This window comes from Platalea leucorodia, assembly GCF_965183815.1.
Source record: "Platalea leucorodia genome assembly, chromosome: 7".
Classification (NCBI taxonomy): domain Eukaryota; kingdom Metazoa; phylum Chordata; class Aves; order Pelecaniformes; family Threskiornithidae; genus Platalea; species Platalea leucorodia.
Window position 1 is genome coordinate 47,296,406 of NC_138829.1, and position 17,311 is coordinate 47,313,716.

General features: G+C 39.5%; 1 protein-coding gene across 1 annotated transcript in view; it reads right to left on the reverse strand.

The window, feature by feature from the left end:
• Positions 1 to 410: 410 nt before the first annotated feature.
• HSD17B12 (hydroxysteroid 17-beta dehydrogenase 12) overlaps positions 411 to 17,311 on the reverse strand; it is a gene marked incomplete at its 5' end in the record, with an annotated part of 94,482 nt that continues 77,581 nt past the window's right edge. Inside the window, 4 exon segments of the mRNA XM_082318611.1 lie at positions 411 to 2,050; positions 2,294 to 2,443; positions 9,889 to 9,954; positions 14,839 to 14,920. Of these exon segments, the coding sequence (XP_082174737.1) occupies positions 1,946 to 2,050; positions 2,294 to 2,443; positions 9,889 to 9,954; positions 14,839 to 14,920 (403 nt within the window). The 3' untranslated portion in view covers positions 411 to 1,945.

A 17,311-nucleotide genomic window follows, 5' to 3' on the forward strand; every position in this document is an offset into this window, starting at 1 on the left:
ACCACAGGCTCCAACCTCCCCGCCGCCAGATCCTGCCCTGCGGGGCACCGCTGCTTCAGTGCCAATTGGGTATGCGTGCTATTCCCCTCAGACATATCTTTCCAAACACCTTCAACAGTTAGAAAATTCTTATTTGGAAATAACTATTTCTTATTAATAGCTTAATTAATAATTCTAATTAACAGTTTGTGTTCCAGTGATTTTAAAATATCAGCACTGTAAAATAGATAACAGCCAGGAAAACAGATTAATAAAAGCTTTGGTTTTGGCATGTAAAAGTACAGTAATTTACACTGCATTATTATATATGCTACAGGACAATCAGGCATTTGAATGTACAGGCAAACATTTTAAGGCAAAAACCAACACATTAAAGATTCAGAGTAAATTCCATTTTATTTGTTTTACAAAGTCAAAACCATACAGATTGTTTAGTCCAACACTCCCGCACCAGATCCAGAGCAAACCAAGTCATGTGCTCTTACAGAACTAACACCACTGACTTTACCATCCCTGTTCCAAAAAATTAAGAAAACTATGGGATAGGATCTGCATCTCAGATTTGATCAGCACCATTGCATCGGTATTCAGGTTTTTTCAATGTACAGAAATGTTAGCCCCAAATCATGTCTCAGTACAACGTATTTTACTTCAAAATCAGAGCTTGAAATTATTCTTACAAGGACAGAAAACAGCCTCCACTCTTCAACCATAGGAAGTCACCACAGAAAATGCTGGTAGCTGCTTGCAATTTGATTTGCCTTGTAAGTATCAGTACATTTAATGTTTATAAAAAAGGAACTTGAAAGAGTAGGTAAATACACAAAACAGCAGTGCAGACTTCTCATATACTTTGATCCCTGTCTCCTGGAGTTTGGTAACTTCAGCCTCAGTGGAGCACTCCATTTTGGAATAGAACCATGAAACAAATCAGTTAAACACAATTAAATTAAAAACATTCTACATTTAAAGAAGTTTTCTGGTTCTTATTTTTAAAGCTGTCTCAAATATTCAGGACTCACATTTCAAAGGGCCTCACCAAGAAGAGAGATTGACACATACTTCAAAGACAATTTAACCGTCATTACTAACACAGAGAGTAACTCATTTCAAGCTCTGCAATTTGAAGTGCCCATAATCTTTTACGTAGCAACCAGCACATAACACATAACTTGTGACGTTTAGCTACATTGTGTTATCACCACCTATTACAAAGAGCAGGCACTGAACTTTTAAAAATGTTATTACAAATTGTAAAGATTACATATTACTGAAAAGTTAGAATCCATATTCAACAACCAAGAATTTAAGTACTTTTTGCAATGTTATCTTATGTATATATTTATAGATGAGCAGTTACACTCATTTTGGTTTTTGGCCCATTTCCCTCAAGTTTATAACCCAAAATCCCACTGGACCGTGTAAGCAGGGGAGCGCTCACGAGCTGGCTGACAATGCAGAGTCCTTGCAAGTAACCTGAGCTGCTAAAGTTATACTCGGTCAATAGTGCTAGGTTACCTTTCTAAACAAAGATGCTCCCTTCCCACTCCTCCCCACCTGTTCAGGAATATGTGAGAACTACTGTTTTTCTGCCCTTCACCCACGCACACAATACATAGATGTGATGGACACTATATAACCAAGCTGTTCCTCAACAGCGCAATGTCTGATCAAGTCCATGTAAGTATTTCTTAAAGCACAGCGCAATTTTAGTCCGAAGCACTTCCCCCCCTCATAATATCTATAAACATATAAAGCCTATTTTTAAATCAATATTAGGAGTTAACAGTCTTGTTTCATCTGTATCCTCAAAACAAGACTGTTTTGCTTGTTAGAAAGTACATCTACAATTGAAGATTTTTAGAACATTAGGTCTACTTGGTGCTGCCGCGTGGGTATGGAACCTGCAGGAGTCCCAGGCTTCCAAGATCAAATTGCCTCCAACTTACTTCTCCTTCATTTTTTTCAAATAACGAGCCCGTGTTTGTTTGTTTGTTTTCATGAGGAAATTAATGAGAGTAGGTGTAGGTAGAAGAGAGCAGATCCATCCCTAAAAGAAGAAAAAAAAAAAAGAAAAAAAAAGGAAAAAGTCTCAACTTTTTATAGCCTGTACTAAGTGAAACCTAACAGTTACGAGCACACACAAATATTACCAAGTTATGATTTGAAGTTAAAGAACAAAAATATTTAATATAAATTATAATATTTAATATAAAATTATTCTATAACCTTTTTTCATAATAAACACATACAAAAGACATTGCAGATCCTTACGTTTTCCAAGGCAACTTACCATGACTGCATGGGGTAGGCACCCGTTGGTCTGGGACTGCAGGCCTACTGTGCCTATGGCAGCTCTGACATACGTTTCAGGACTGGGCTTACTGAAGGTCGGCTTGCGGATTTGGGACATTTTCGTTGCCACAAAATACGGTAGAACACTCTGCACGTAGGAAAGATCATGTTAAGCAGAGAATGCTTTCAGATTAACTTACAGATCCATCAAGGAACTAAAGTCATTGGAAATCAGGTAACCTGTATACTGAATTCTAGCTTAAGCTAGCCTTCTTTGCGATTCTCATTGTAAGATCACAATGTACAATACCAAAAACATTTTTAATCAGCTATCTTGTGGGCCACATTTGGAATGTGAAGGACAGATAGTTTAGTGGTCTGTGGACAGCATCCCCAGCTAGGGCCCTAAAAAACTACTCTTGCAAGCCTATGGCTGAAAAAGGCTCTCTGAAAATTTGTGAGTGCAAAACTTCATTCCAGCTGTTTAACAGAAAATGCTGCAGTGTTGCTTCTCTGTAGTAAACCCCCTATGTTTGCTTGGGAAGGAGACACAGAACCCAAGACAGGGATTTTATACTTGAGTAACAGCTCCTCAGTTTGGCACCTGTATGGAGAGAAACACGAAGGCAGGAGGAAGGAGGAGGAAGGGGAACGTCAGGAGACTTGGAACATTGAGCTTGTAACTCCACAGGAGGGCTCAGAGGAAGGAAGGAGGAGATATCTATACCAGAGTACAAGACCTCAAGAACAGAAGGAAGGATCAAGAAGTGGAGCACAGTTAATGGGCTTTTATAGCAATGTTTGGAAGAAACAGAAAAAGTGACGGTGGGTCTCAAATACCTGGCCCTGGCATAATGGAAAAGCAAGAGGAAGCAGGGTATGTGGTTGACCGAGGGACACTGGTACCACAAAGGCATGGCCATGGTGGGGCAGATAGACCTGGGGGACCCAAAACCACATTCCGCCTATCCCCAGCTCATACTACTGGAGAAGGAAAGGGAAACGCATGTATACTTGCACACTAGGAAGCAACCCTCTTTCCCCATAGTCATGGTTTTGGCATTGCTTTCAACTTGTCCTCAATCTAGGGCTCTAAAAAAAAAAAAAAAGACAGCAACCAAAAAGCCCTGGTCTATAGCCACTCAATCAGATATTGCCATACCAGATCTCACAAGCTTTGAAAAGTTGGAACCTTTCCACTTTGACATGGACCTCCTAAAACATTGACAGTTTGTGTGTGGCTATACTAGTGATTCAATACATACAGTCACTACTGCCCATCACAGTAGTGAGCGCTATGATTCATGTACCTTTACAGCAGATATCAGAGAAGTGTGTGTCCACTTACGCTACACTAATGGATCTCAAATGAGAATACCATTTCGAACCTCAGTATATTTGGGCAAGTTACAGGTTGGAAACCTCCTTCCCCACGTTAGTCTCTTAAAGAACAATGACCACGCGCACTTGACCTCAGAAACATTAGCTTTACTATCGTGCTCTCAGAAGCACAGCACAGGGGAGGGAAAGGACCACTTGAACTCTCATGGACTATTTATCTATGCCATGGCTGCTCACATTTCAGCTGGAATTCAGCCACCACAAACAGGAAGCATTGGTACGTCTGCTCATTCCTTCAGCTTCGAATGTTAAAACTGTGCACTTCTCTCTATAAACAGGACTTCAAAAATATACTGCATGAGTCCACTTTCAAATGGAGAGAAAAAACACGGAGACCTGAATTTCAGAAGTGTAAGCGGTTACCATCACCTTTAAAGTCGCCAAAAGCTACAAATGCTTGGATAAGAAAACTACTCATTCTGTTACCATAACAGCATAGGAACCTAGTTTCAGCTCCAGAACATGAACCTCATCCATTTTTCAGATTACATTTCTAAACTGAATCTCTAGTTTGGTGTTTTTAAAAAAGAAAGCAATTCTAAGCTTCTTATTCACCACCAAATTACATCTGCAACATCCCCACACAGAGTGGCACGATTGTTATAGTTCAGGTTTCTTTTCTGTCTTCCTCTGCTCCAGACAGGCTTCCTGAGTGAACTGCACTACCCAGTTACGCCACTGGATAGCATGAAGGGGCAAATAATTGTGCATGAGAATACTTGAAAAAGCAAGCATACAGTAGCACTACTGGTTAGCTATTGATCCACAGACTTCAAGGCACATAGAAGCATAGGATTACACTCCTACATTTTTTCCCCTCCTAAATGCTCTCTAGGAAAGAGATGGGTATTTATTTTCAGAAACTTAAGATTTACCATCTTCCCATTAACTGTGCCATATTTTAACAGCTATGAAGAGACCAGTTAAATCCATTAAGTTAGTTTTCCCTCCTTCTTCCTCCCCACAACGATCTCAGACATTCATGAACCAGATTTAAAACTAGCAATACAAATTAAAAAACAAAACAAAACAAAACCAAAAACAAAACCACAAAAACTTGCACTACCTAAAGCCTTTAAGCATTTTGTATTCAGGCAGATATAAACCCACACTCCGTGGGCAAGGAACTGTATAGAAAATTCCTTGCCTTTATCCAGAGAAAGCCTAGCCTGCTCTCCAGTTTCAAAACATGCCTTAAAAGTAGCTTATGCCAATACAATGTCTCTTGCTCTCTTAAAACATTTGCTAGCGCATTCAACTCTGATGCTTACTAAAATTGGCTGGCACTCAGAACTGGGGTCTTGAATGTTATATGAATGCAAGAACTGATCTTAAGTCCTGAACAGAAGCCTCTACTAATTATGCTACATTCACATGAAAATAAGCCCCCAAAAAGTCATAATAGCTTGTTTACACAATTTTATCATCTATTTTACCTTACTTTAAAAAAAAAAAAAAGACCTGAACTCTTGAGTGTTTCCAAGGAAGTCTCTTTCTATTTCTCTGTGGGGAAAAGGAGGGTGGGGGACATAAAGGGGAAAAGGAAGAATTGCAGCAACCACAGCTGACCTGTACAGAAAGCTAAAGAGCAAAGCTAAAAAGCTTTGGAGGAAGGCAATGCCATTAGTCTGGTGACAGCACACTTCTGTGAATACCTGGAGAGAGAGATGGGCTTGTTCAGTGTGGTGAAAAGGAGGCTGAGGATGACCCAATACCTGCCTATGGTTATTTCAAGTGCAGTTATGAAGATGAGAGATAAACTCTTCTTGGTAGTGCCAGATAAAACAAGAAGAGGCAAAACTCAATTTTGGCTGTGAACTTTCAAACTGGACACTAAGGAAAAAAAACATTTGCTGGGAGAGCAGTGCAACACTCTAACAGGTTGTCCAGACAGGTCACAACATCCCTGCCCTTGAAGGTGTTCAAGATTTGGCTGGATAAAGCCACGACTAGCCTGTCACCTTGTGTTAGGAGCAATCCCACTGCTGACACTAGGAGAGCAGGAGGTTAGACTAGAAAACTTCCTAGAAATCCCTTCAAACGAACACTTCCATGATTCTGTCATCTGATATTTTATATAGTTGATATGATAGAAGAAAACAGGTAGTGGAAGTTTTCACTGTTCCACTTTTACTATGGATAGTAATGAAGCATAGAAAACACCAATACCGACTGAAGTTAAAAAAAAAAAGGAGTAAAAGAAAGGGGTAAAGAAATATTTTTAGACATATTCAAAGAGCAAAAGTTTCAGAAAAGTCTGCAGAAACCTTTCAGGGAGAGATTTTTCCAAAAAAGTCCTGAGAGAATTCCTTGTTGTCGTCTTCTTCATTCTGTTTCTTTTTGCCTCTCTCTTTCTCTCCATGTAAACACACAGAATTTTAACCTATACTATTACTGTGCTGCTTCTGTAAAATTAAGCAGGCCTGTCAGCCAGAAAGAGTATATTTTTAATATAAAGATGTCTGCATTGCAACAAAAGCACTATATACTATCAAAACTAAGCTTCCACAGAGAAGGCAATCCACTTGAGCAAAACTGATATACCTTAGGTTGAACTTCAGAAATTGGTAAAATACCACCTGTACTACGTTTCTGTTTTTCACACAGTGGTACTCTGCGGGTATTGGCATGGTAAAAGTTAACTGTTTTAAATGGTGATCTCCACTGGAAGTAGAAGTCTGGAATTAAAAGCACTACATTTCTGAAGGTCAGAGAGGTGAACTTCAAAGAATCTAAAGGAGATGCAGTCTTTCAAAGGGCTTGAAGAAGATACGTCAGCTAGTCTTCACAGGAAGGTACTTGTAATATTCATTAGTGGTTTATAGGGACTTAGGCTGGAACAAGATGACAAGGACATGGACTGCAATAAAATTAGCATAACAAATTGAAGCTGTGACAGCTATTGGTCATCAGGCCCACATAACTCAGAATGGCAATTCACTGCCTACATTTAGGGGGAAAAAAGCAGCGCTGTCAGGAATTTAGCACCCTTAGCCAACATGGGAGTTACAAAAAGACAGCTTACCACAACCTGTTAAGTTTTGTATGGGAAACATAACTGTTGATACTGAAAGTCAGATTTATTTCATTTGTTTATAGTGTTAATGTAAAACACTGAAAACTTTTTTTCTAGCTTTTCCATATCCAAAAGCTAGAGAATCTTTCCCATACTATCTACATTCATACCGTGTTTAATGCCATTAGTCAAGCACAAGTTATGAGGTTATCTACCTTTTCCATTTCAATAGGTACTCTGTAGTTGTAAGTGAGCAGTATCTGCTCCTTCTTTGTTTTCCTCTCAAACTGACAGTACTATTTAAGCAAAATTTGGGGAGGAAGACACTGCCTGGTTACAAGGGCACATAGGAACAACACATCTCAAAGATGTAACACTTCTTTCTCCTGCAAGCATCTGTCTCTAAATAGTCTCACACTGAGGTAACTATCAGCAGCTTTACTTGAGAAAACACCAGAAAACACAGAAAGAGCTTAGACATCGTACCGCAACACACACACAAAAAAAATAAATCCCACCCAGCTCTATTGCCAGTGAAGCTGTGTGTTGAAGGAGCCTGTGCCTCACAGCTTGTAGATAGGCTTGAACAGGAAAGAAATCCTATCAGAAGACTTTATATTATTGATGTAGAAAAGAGAAATACTCTACCCGTTCCTTCAGTCTCATTCGGAGACTGCGACCACAGATTAAAAGAGGGCCACACTGCAGGTAGAGGAAACGGATCGGAAGAACAGCTGTCTGATAATGAAGGTAAATCTGCAAGTAATAGAGCTTGAACCACACTGGGGAGATAGAAGTAATACAGAAGGGTGAAAGTGAAAAGAAAGCTGTAAGAAACTTGCAGTATGGTAAAAATTGACCCATTGCTGGACAGTTTGGGGCTGAAGCCAGGGAAGGTTTGGAAAGCCCTGTAAGAAGAAAAAGTAACAAGGAGACATAAAACACTAAAAGTTGCTCCAGCTTAATCCACTTCAAGAACGGAGAGCACACACAAACCACCCTGTATGCTGAATGTGTACCCGTTCAGAGTGCTACCTTCTTATGCATCCTTCATTGCTGCACATTGGTTTAGCTGAAGGTACATCCCAGGGTGCTAGGACACAGCATCAAGCACTCTGAGGAGAAGTTATGCTTTGGGAGCTCTACAGCAAGTTATAATCTGTTACCAGCATAAAACTAACATCACCTAGTCTGTCCTCCAGAAGGTCTATAACAACAGTAGTTAGAATGCTTTCAGGGACCACCTTTGCTAGCTTCCTGTCCACTGCCAACAGACCCCAAAATAAACAGCATCCCTTAAGATGTTTAGTATAAGGTTTACACCTAGGTTTAAATGAGGTTCCCATTAAAGGGTTGGTGACTGCATGGGAATAGCTCACCCAGCAATTGCCTTTTTTCTTAACACAATCCTCTCTCAGGAACTGGGACAGGACATTATACTAAACATCTGTGACTAAACATCTGGATACTAAACTGCAGGACATTTCCTGGTGATAAGTTCTTGTTTTGCTAAGTATGCTTAAAGGGAAGCAAATCTAGCACGTCAAGAAGGTAACATAGCCCTAAGTTGGTAACAACTTCTCTATGGTTTTAACCAGTAATAAAAGTTGTGCTCTCATGCTTAATGATTACACAAATAGGGCAGGCAACTTTGTGCCTTACTCCTCATAGGGCCTTCAGAGTTCAGATGGTTTTGAGAACCACTCATACTGAATAGGGGAATGACAGACATGGACATAGGCTAATCCTGTTTATAAGAAGATCCATAACTGGGGGGAAAAAAAAAAAAAGAAAAAAAAAAAAAAAGAGACACCACTGTCTTCACAGTACAGGTAAGATCTTATACCACCTTTATCAAACTATTACTCTGAAGAGCAACAGGTGTAATAAGTAATGAAAAACTCAGTGGTTGCAACCAAAGTTGGAAATTCCAGCTTTGAGAAGTGATATTAAAGCAAAATCACATAAAGTTGTGAGAGACTGGCTTGGTTTGCTTTTATGCCCCATCAAAAATAATTAAAACCATTGAAGGCAAACAAATGGGGGGGGGAAAAGCAGGACTCATTACTAACGTGGAAAGCCAGTACTAAAGAAAATTAAATCAGTCCATTATGTACAAAGGGTCTTTGAGGGTTTTGTTTGTTCTTGCTACTATGCTTACACTAGCAGTTGATTCACTGACACTGCAGGGAATGGACTGCTACTATCCTAGTCTTTTGAGCAGTTACCTGTTGAATCTCTGTACAAATGCACTCCAAAAGTGCATTCCAGTAGATTAAGTTGTATAAAGATGTATTCTGCAGAGTTGCACACAGTTCAGTGGAATATTTTATACTTAAAGGTTCAATTACCAAGGACCTTGGGGTGCTGGTTGACAGCCGGCTGAACATGAGCCAGCAGTGTGCTCAGGTGTATCAGGAACAGTGTATCAGGAACAGTGTGGCCAGCAGGACCAGGGAGGTGATAGTGCCCCTGTACTCGGCACTGGTGAGGCCGCACCTCGAGTGCTGTGTTCAGTTTTGGGCCCCTCACTACAAGAAGGACAACAAAGTTGGGGAAGGGTCTAGAGCACAAGTCTTATGAGGAGCGGCTGAGGGAGCTGGGGTTGTTTAGTCTGGAGAAAAGAAGGCTGCGGGGAGACCTTATTGCTCTCTACAACTACCTGAAAGGAGGTTGTAGCGAGGTGGGGGTTGGTCTTTTCTCCCTAGTAACAAGCAATAGGATGAAAGGAAACGGCCTCAAGCTGCGCCAGGGCAGGTTTAGATTAGATATTAGGAAGAATTTCTTCATGGAGAGAGTAGTTAGGCATTGGAACAGACTGCCTAGGGAAGTGGTGCAATCACAGTCCCTGGAAGTATTGAAAAAACATGTGGATGTGGTGCTTAGGGACATGGTTTAGAGGTGGATCTGGCAGTTAGGTTAACGGTTGGACTCAATCTCCAACCTTAATGATTCTATAATAAAAAACAAACAAACAAAAACAAACATGTTTTTTGTTGCTTCAAGACGTATTGTTTCAGAGGAACTTAAGCAAGCTGCTAATGGGATCAAAGGAAATCCTTATCCTTAATCTGCGTCACATATTCATGAATAAGAGAATATGCTGATTCCCTTTTGTTACCAAGACACCAATGTTGCTGTGGTAACCACACTTAGATGAAACAAACTCTACTCACCTGCACAATGATGCCCTTGCTCTTGTATTCTGCATGGAGGCCTCGGGAGAAGTAATCCATAAAAGCCTAGAGAGAAAAGAAGGGAAATATGCAGCATGCTACATATGAAAATGGAAACTGTACTTTGCAGGTTTTTGTAAGCATATTTGAGTTACTATTTATAGTTCCTGTTTTCAGAGTGAAAAACCTTATGTTTTCAAAGAAACTTTGCATATTAGAGCAATGCCATCTGAATAGAAACCCTATGCTTACAAAGCATTTTTACAGAAGTGAGGCTCAATCTAAACAAAATAAAACCCTTTTTAATTTAGAAGGAAAAGGAACTAGATTTGTTACATAAAGCCTAGTTAAAAAAGGAAAATAAGACTTCATATGTTCACATTGTCCACTACTTATGTCATCTCCTTAGACTTTTTTATTTTTTAAAGAGTGATTTTTAAGTAGGTTTCTCTAGTGCATGGTTTTTAAAGCATAGCATTTAAATACTTTGTCTTCTGCCTTTACATGTTTAAGAAATGCCACCCTACGGTGATAACTTCTTCCTAGTCCTGAAGTCCACTACCACAGATTCTTTCCCAAACTTCTGCAAGTTTTAGAAATTACAAGACTAAAAGTTGCAAGAAAGAAGTGAAAGGGCTTAAAAGGCAGATGCTAGTACCTGCCTTCAAGATGCCGTCACATCTGATACAGCCACCTCCACAACCACCACAAGAAAGTATTGTCCTAATAACCCAAGGCTACTCAGCAGTTCAAACCAGCATAGACTCTCCCTCCCCGAGTTCTTCTAAACCACCTTTCCACTTTTCCCTCCTGCAGTCCAGTGAGACAAAATACCAGGTTCTGCTATGGTTTCTTGTTTCAGTGAAACAATACAGCCAAGTAGGATGAATGGAGTACCTTCACCTGAAGGACCTAAACTATCTTATCCATGCTTGAAGCTAAAATAAATACTAAATAAATGAATTCAGGTATTTAAGAAGCAGTTGCTTCAGATCAGTTTCAAAACAAAGAGCAAAGCTCTAGTATTGCACCTGCTTTACAGTCTTCCTTTGCTGACCGTGTCACCACTGGATTAACAGAAGTCCTAACTGAAACCAGTGCTTAAAGCTTGCAGTGCCCAGTGTTTTTCCTATTAAAGTCATCCTACTGAACTCAGCCTATACAAGAAGCAAAAGAAACATTCCCACGCTACTGGGCTATTTCTATAGACACTTTTCTGAGCGTACACAAGATCTGAAAGAAAACTAGATTTTGCTGTGTAGCAGACGGGTCTTTTTATTCTTCAAGTTGCATGCACAAGCTAGAAGGAGGCTCATTAAACCAAAAAGGCTTATCTTCTTCCAGCTGTTCTTTCCTTCTCCTCTTCCTCCAAGTATACGTTCTTAATGAAATGCAGTATTCAACAAGTCTCTGAAAATCAGGTCTAGCAGCAATGGTTCAAGTGAGCTAGTCATGCTATTGCAACAATAAGGCACTTGCACAGACATGCAAATAGTTCGGTGCAGTCCCTGGACACAGTTGCCAGGTGTATGTGTGATAACTGCAGAGAGTATATCAATAATCTATTAAAAATAAATAAAAAAAACTATATTGTGTTAATCAAAGGGCTTTGATCATTCAAATTTCTAACTACTACATGACAGAGTCCTGAAATCAGTTACTGCTCCAAATATGGAGAGACAGCATAAAGACACTGTCATCTCTACTGGTTGCAAAGAGCTTGCAATAAAAGAGAATGTTCATTTTACATGAGAAGAAAAAGAAACTTCCAGTATCCAAATAAACTTTGGAGCTTTTCTTCTTGAAGAATTTATTTCAAGACAAGGTGTGTTTTCTACCTCCAGATCCTCAAGCCTCCCAGCAGCCTCTCACTTAAAACAGTCTTAAGAACATCATCTAATTAAGCATCCCCTGAATAAACACATAAACATTGCATTAAGAAAACTTCTCCTGGATATTCAGTAACAAACCCAAATACGAAAGATGTGGTGGGGGGGTGGGATGGTATTTCACTTCTCATGAGTAGTAATGCAGGTAGATAGGTAAGCCTGTCAAAAATAGGACTACGATTCCTTTAAAAATGTCTTGTTTCATTGTAAAATAGGGAATTCTCCAGGGGAAGGTTAAAGAGTTGGACTGCGACTGTTCCTGATAATTAGCCAAAGCCATTGACTTAGACCTGAAGGATACTATGCTTTAAACCGCCTCTATATAGATGAGGAAAAAAACCGCTAGAAATTGCAGATACAGTCTTTCTATAGCTACATTAGGGGAGTCACTTTCATGCTTACTAATCTTGCTCTGGTAGATGAGCAGTGCTGAGCATAGGCAGATTACTTAACATGTAATTGAGTTTCTTAGGGGGAGGGGAGGAAAAATTTGAGATTATCATTGAAAAAAAAAGACTAACCAAAGCAGTGTAAGGCATAATATCACTAAAATCAGAAGCTCAATTCATTCCATAAAGCTGAAGGCACTGCCACAATGAAAGTGACCTTTCGTATTAAAACAAAGAACTGCGCTCTCAGGAAACAGCTATTTCAAGAGCAAATTTTATCAGCTAAACCTAATTCAGTCTTTCATGATTTCTAAACTTAAATATTCTCTCCTTTAGTATGAATAAAATAGTGTGCATCAGTTCCTTTCTGGAAATATGAAGACTTTACCGAGAGTCTAGAGGAAAAATAGGTCTTTTCTGACATGAATGACACTACCGAAGGTTTCTCCATCCTGTTACAGTTCTGCTTAGACTCTGAAATCCTTGAAGTATTTAAGGTAATTACGAGGTGCACCTGAAAAAGCTGTCATGCCATACTGCTTTAATACCAGCATAAACGTCTCTTGCATTTAGTTTTATCATGTATACTTCAGTTCCATACGGCGTACCCATATTCTGTCTTTACGGCGTTAACTGGAGACCTTCTGGGTGAACATTTTGGAAGCCCCTATAAGACCAGCTGTAGACAGACAAAACTGTCCCAGTGACACACAAGGAAACCAGAGCAGATAAATGTAACATGAAATGTAGATCTAGAGTAGTAACTTATGAACTGGTAAAATAAAGCAGCTTATCATGGAAGAAGACAGGAAATTTCAGTAAAAGGAGTGTTTGGCTAAGTGGGGAGCTTCTTGGCAAACTAAAAATGAGCATATGAGAGACAGAAACAGAAGAGAAACATAAAACATTATTGGGTACTTAGAATAAAATCCAAGCTAGGAAAAGACTAGCAAAGGACATTAAGGGTAGCAGTAAAGGATCCTACAGGTACACTAGTTTCAAGAGGAATCTCAGAGAAATGAGGTCTGCTGATGGATGAGGGAGACGACCTAGAGATAAAGGAGAGAAAAAGATTAAGGTATTCAACACTTCTCTTGCCTTTGCACAGCCAAAGCCTGCTCACGTGCCTCTGCATGCATCAACTTTGTTTAATGAAAGAAATAGGCAGAGGCAGCAACAATTTAGGGACTACTCAGAGAAGCTTGATGTATTCAAACCCTTGGAGCCACCATGGATTCACTCAAGAGAGCTGAAAGAACTAGTCTGTATGTATACAAGTCTGCTGCCTACAATATCTGAAAAACTACGGAAACTGGGGGAGGTCTTTGACAACTGGAAGAGGGCTAATACATCCCTCCTTGAAAAGGCAAGAATGATCCCATCAGCTTTAACTTGGTTTGTGGAAAGATCATGAAGCCCTCCTCTTGGAATTCAAGCACATAAAGGACAAGAAGATACATCAGAAACAGTCAACACAGATTTACCAACAGCAAATCATGTTTGACCAACTAAATTGCTTTCTACAACGGAGTGGACTACCTTTGTAGATGAGGAAAACAGATTTTTAATACATATAAACTATACGTGTGTGTGTGTATATACATTTTCACTTCAGTAAAGCTTTTGACACCATCTTCTGCAGCATTCTCATTTGGAAGTTGAGCAGATATGTGCTGAAAGGACAAACTGCTGGCCAGACTGAAAATTGGCTGGACCACCAGGCCCAATGGGCCATCATCAATAGCTTGACATCTGGCTGATAACAAGCAGAGAACCTTACAGATCAATAGAGGCCCATATTCTTCAGTGTCTCCTATCAGCGACCTAGATGATGACACAGAGCACACCCTCAGCAAATTTGCAGATGACAACATTAGATGGAACAGCTGACACGACAGAGCTTCAGTCCAGAGAGACCTTGATAAACTTGATTATTGTTAAACATCATGAGATTTCTTGACTGGCACAGAGTGAAGCGCAAAGTTCTGCATACAGAGTGGGATAAAGTCATGCCTTAATTTTGGTCGAGTAGCAGCCCTGCTGCAAAGAACCTGGAATTTATGGTGGCTGCCAGGGAGAAGATAAGCCAATAATCCACTCGCTGCAAGAACACTGAACGACATACTGGGCTACGTTCGCAGGATGTGCGGTCAATGGATCAAGGGAAGTTGACTATCTGGTAACGGTGAGGCCCTAGAGCTCTCTCTCTTCTCTTACCTGAAATGCTAAACTTAAGGCAACTAATAAAAAATGAGGACAAAGTTTGCTTCCAGCAAGCACCAGAAGAGTCCTACTTAAATAAATATATGTACATATATATTGAAGATACACATCTTCAGTAATGTTAAGGGAAAAAAATTTCAAAATAAGTGTGTGAAACTTCAGTCAATGTCCTTTCTCAACCTCACACTAAGCTTGCTTGGTACACTAGCATCCTTTTCCACGTAAAAGTAGAATGCATGATGAAATATATAAAATAGTCATTTCCATGCCAGTAAACCCTTGCACTCATTTTTCTCTCGACCTTTCAGCTTCCACTATTGGAAAAATTCAAGTTAGAAACTCAGTACTTTTAGTTCTTGAAAGCACCACTAGATGGACACCACAACATTTATTCCTGTAGTGTTGGCTTATGTTTGACACTTGATTTCAGTGTGGAAAAGAACACTTACCTTGGTTGCGGAGTAAAGAGTCAGCAGTGGAGTTGGGTACATCCCAGCAGCTGAGGAGATATTCAGGATTACCCCTTTTGATCTGAAAGGCAGTGAAGATATATTATCATTAAATAAAGGAAACATCTTTCATGTTTCAGAAAGTTACTGCAAGCCTAAAGAAAACCTCTAGGATGCAATTGAGATTAAGGTCTGTTTAAAAACCCCAACCAAATCCTAAATTGAAATTTACTAATATGATTTTAAGCACAATATAAGTATTCAAGCAGCTGGTATAAATCAGGAACAAATCCAAGGTCAATACAGCGAGAGAATACATACATACATATATATAGATATATATGCGCACACACACACACACTGGGCTAAACTGTGCCAAACCGATTGAGAGAAGCTGGCCCAAGTCTAAAAGGCAACTTCTAAATCTCAAGCTAAGGTGGCAGAAATGGCAATACAAGTTTGTTATATAGTTTACACTTCAATAATCCCTTTCATCTTCTAAATGTTACTTCATGATGGATCGTCAAGATAGGAAGTATCTGAATCTACTGCTCAAATACAGAAGTGTTTTAATATAGTATGGAAGATATTCAGTGGATGACTACAGAAAATAAGAGTTGTTTTACAGCTGTATTACACTAACATAAAGTATTTCACAATAATATTTAGGTAAGGGTACCAGTCTGAAATTAGCTACCACCTGCTCTGCCAAGCACTTCTAAAGCATGTGCGGGTAGGACAGAAAGTAAGACTCCTGGGTTTCCCAACCCACTGACTGATTTTGAGCATGTCTATTTCTGTGGCTAGTTTTACCTACAAAACCAGACTTATTATTTAGTGCTAGGTAGAAAGAAGAATTCATTTTAAACGCTTCAGGCAAATTAGGGTAAGTACGCTGCTAGAAGGTGCTACCAGACAGTCCAACACAGTGAAAGATGCATCTCTGCTTCTTCTTACCCTGTAGTAAATCCAAGCCAGTTTATCTGAACGTACTACTAAGTATGCTGTTTAGTGCAGAGTGAGAACATGCACGCAGGTGGGCATCATGCCGCTCAGCTCCTGCAGATTCACATACGAGTTTCTCATCCTATCTGTTCATCCGTGTGTACCCTATGCTGCTGCTGCTGCTGCCACAATGATTTAAGTAGCCATCTTGAAAACAAACAGCTGAGCTTAAGTGACCATTAAAAATTAAAACGATACAACTCTGAAAATCGTGACAATACATTCAAACCGACATGGCTTCTGCCACGATAAAAGTGTGAATTAAATCTGTGATTGATTCACCTCTAGAAATGAGATGGCTAACGTGACAGAAAAGAATCATTTCAGTCATTCAGGATTTCAAACACCTTTGCCAAAGTTTGTTGTATTTTTCAGGAGTTATCTGCAAAGCTTGCATGGTGAAATAAAGTAGTAATGTGGATCAAAACATGTAGCATGGAGAAAATAAGAGCACAAATTAATCATGAATTTTCACGACAGCAAAAGGTTAACAGTGGATGCCAGAAGTTTTTCATATCAAGACAGGTGGTGCTTGTGATATTTATTCATGAGCTCAAATGGGGATTAGCAGTGAAATGAGTATTCATGCCGTTTTTAAGAGATTACCAGATTGGAGAATACTATAAGGAACTTTTTAAAAAGCTCAGACTGCTGTGTGAACAGACAACAGAATGGCAGATGAAAAATCAGTATTAACAAAACCAACAACGCATACTAAAGAAAATAACGTGAACTAATCACAAACCTTGCAGGACTCTAAATCAACTATCTGCTCCCTGGAAAACTTGAATGAAGTCCACAAGTTCTCTTTTGTGCAGCAGTCACCAAAACCAGCCAAAGAACAGGATGGTGGGAATAGCAGGGACAGACCCACCACGACTGAAATCTTGTATTACAGTCTATGGAACACTTCTATCCAAATATAGGACAGAAATATTAATAACCTGATCATTTAAGAAAGGCGAAAAAAAAAACAAAACCCTGATACATCTATGAGGTGAAAAGATTGGTTCAATTTAGCTATTTCAGAGACTATTAAGAACAGCCATGATAAGAGTAAACAGACTAATGAATGGCAAAGATCAAGATCTTGATTTATCCTCTCAGAATACAAAAGAAAGATGACATTTATTTAAGTGAAAGACTGAAATTTAGATCTGATAAAAGGAAGTGCTCTTCCCATATTCAGACTATGGGAGTGCTTGTCATAAAACTTAATTGAGGACAAAAGCTTAACAGGATTCAAAAAGGGGTAAGCATTTTATATGGATAAACACAAGCCTCATGCTTATAAAACAAACTGAAGCTTTAGAAGAGAGGCTGGCATTCAGGCTGTAAAGCACAGGTCTTGCAGCATCTGGCTAGGCTGCAACTCTCGAGCAGTAGTGCCATCATCTAGGTGCAGTGAATTAATGGTCTGAGCCAGTGAAGAAAGCCCTCTTGGAAACACAACAAATTAATAGCAGCC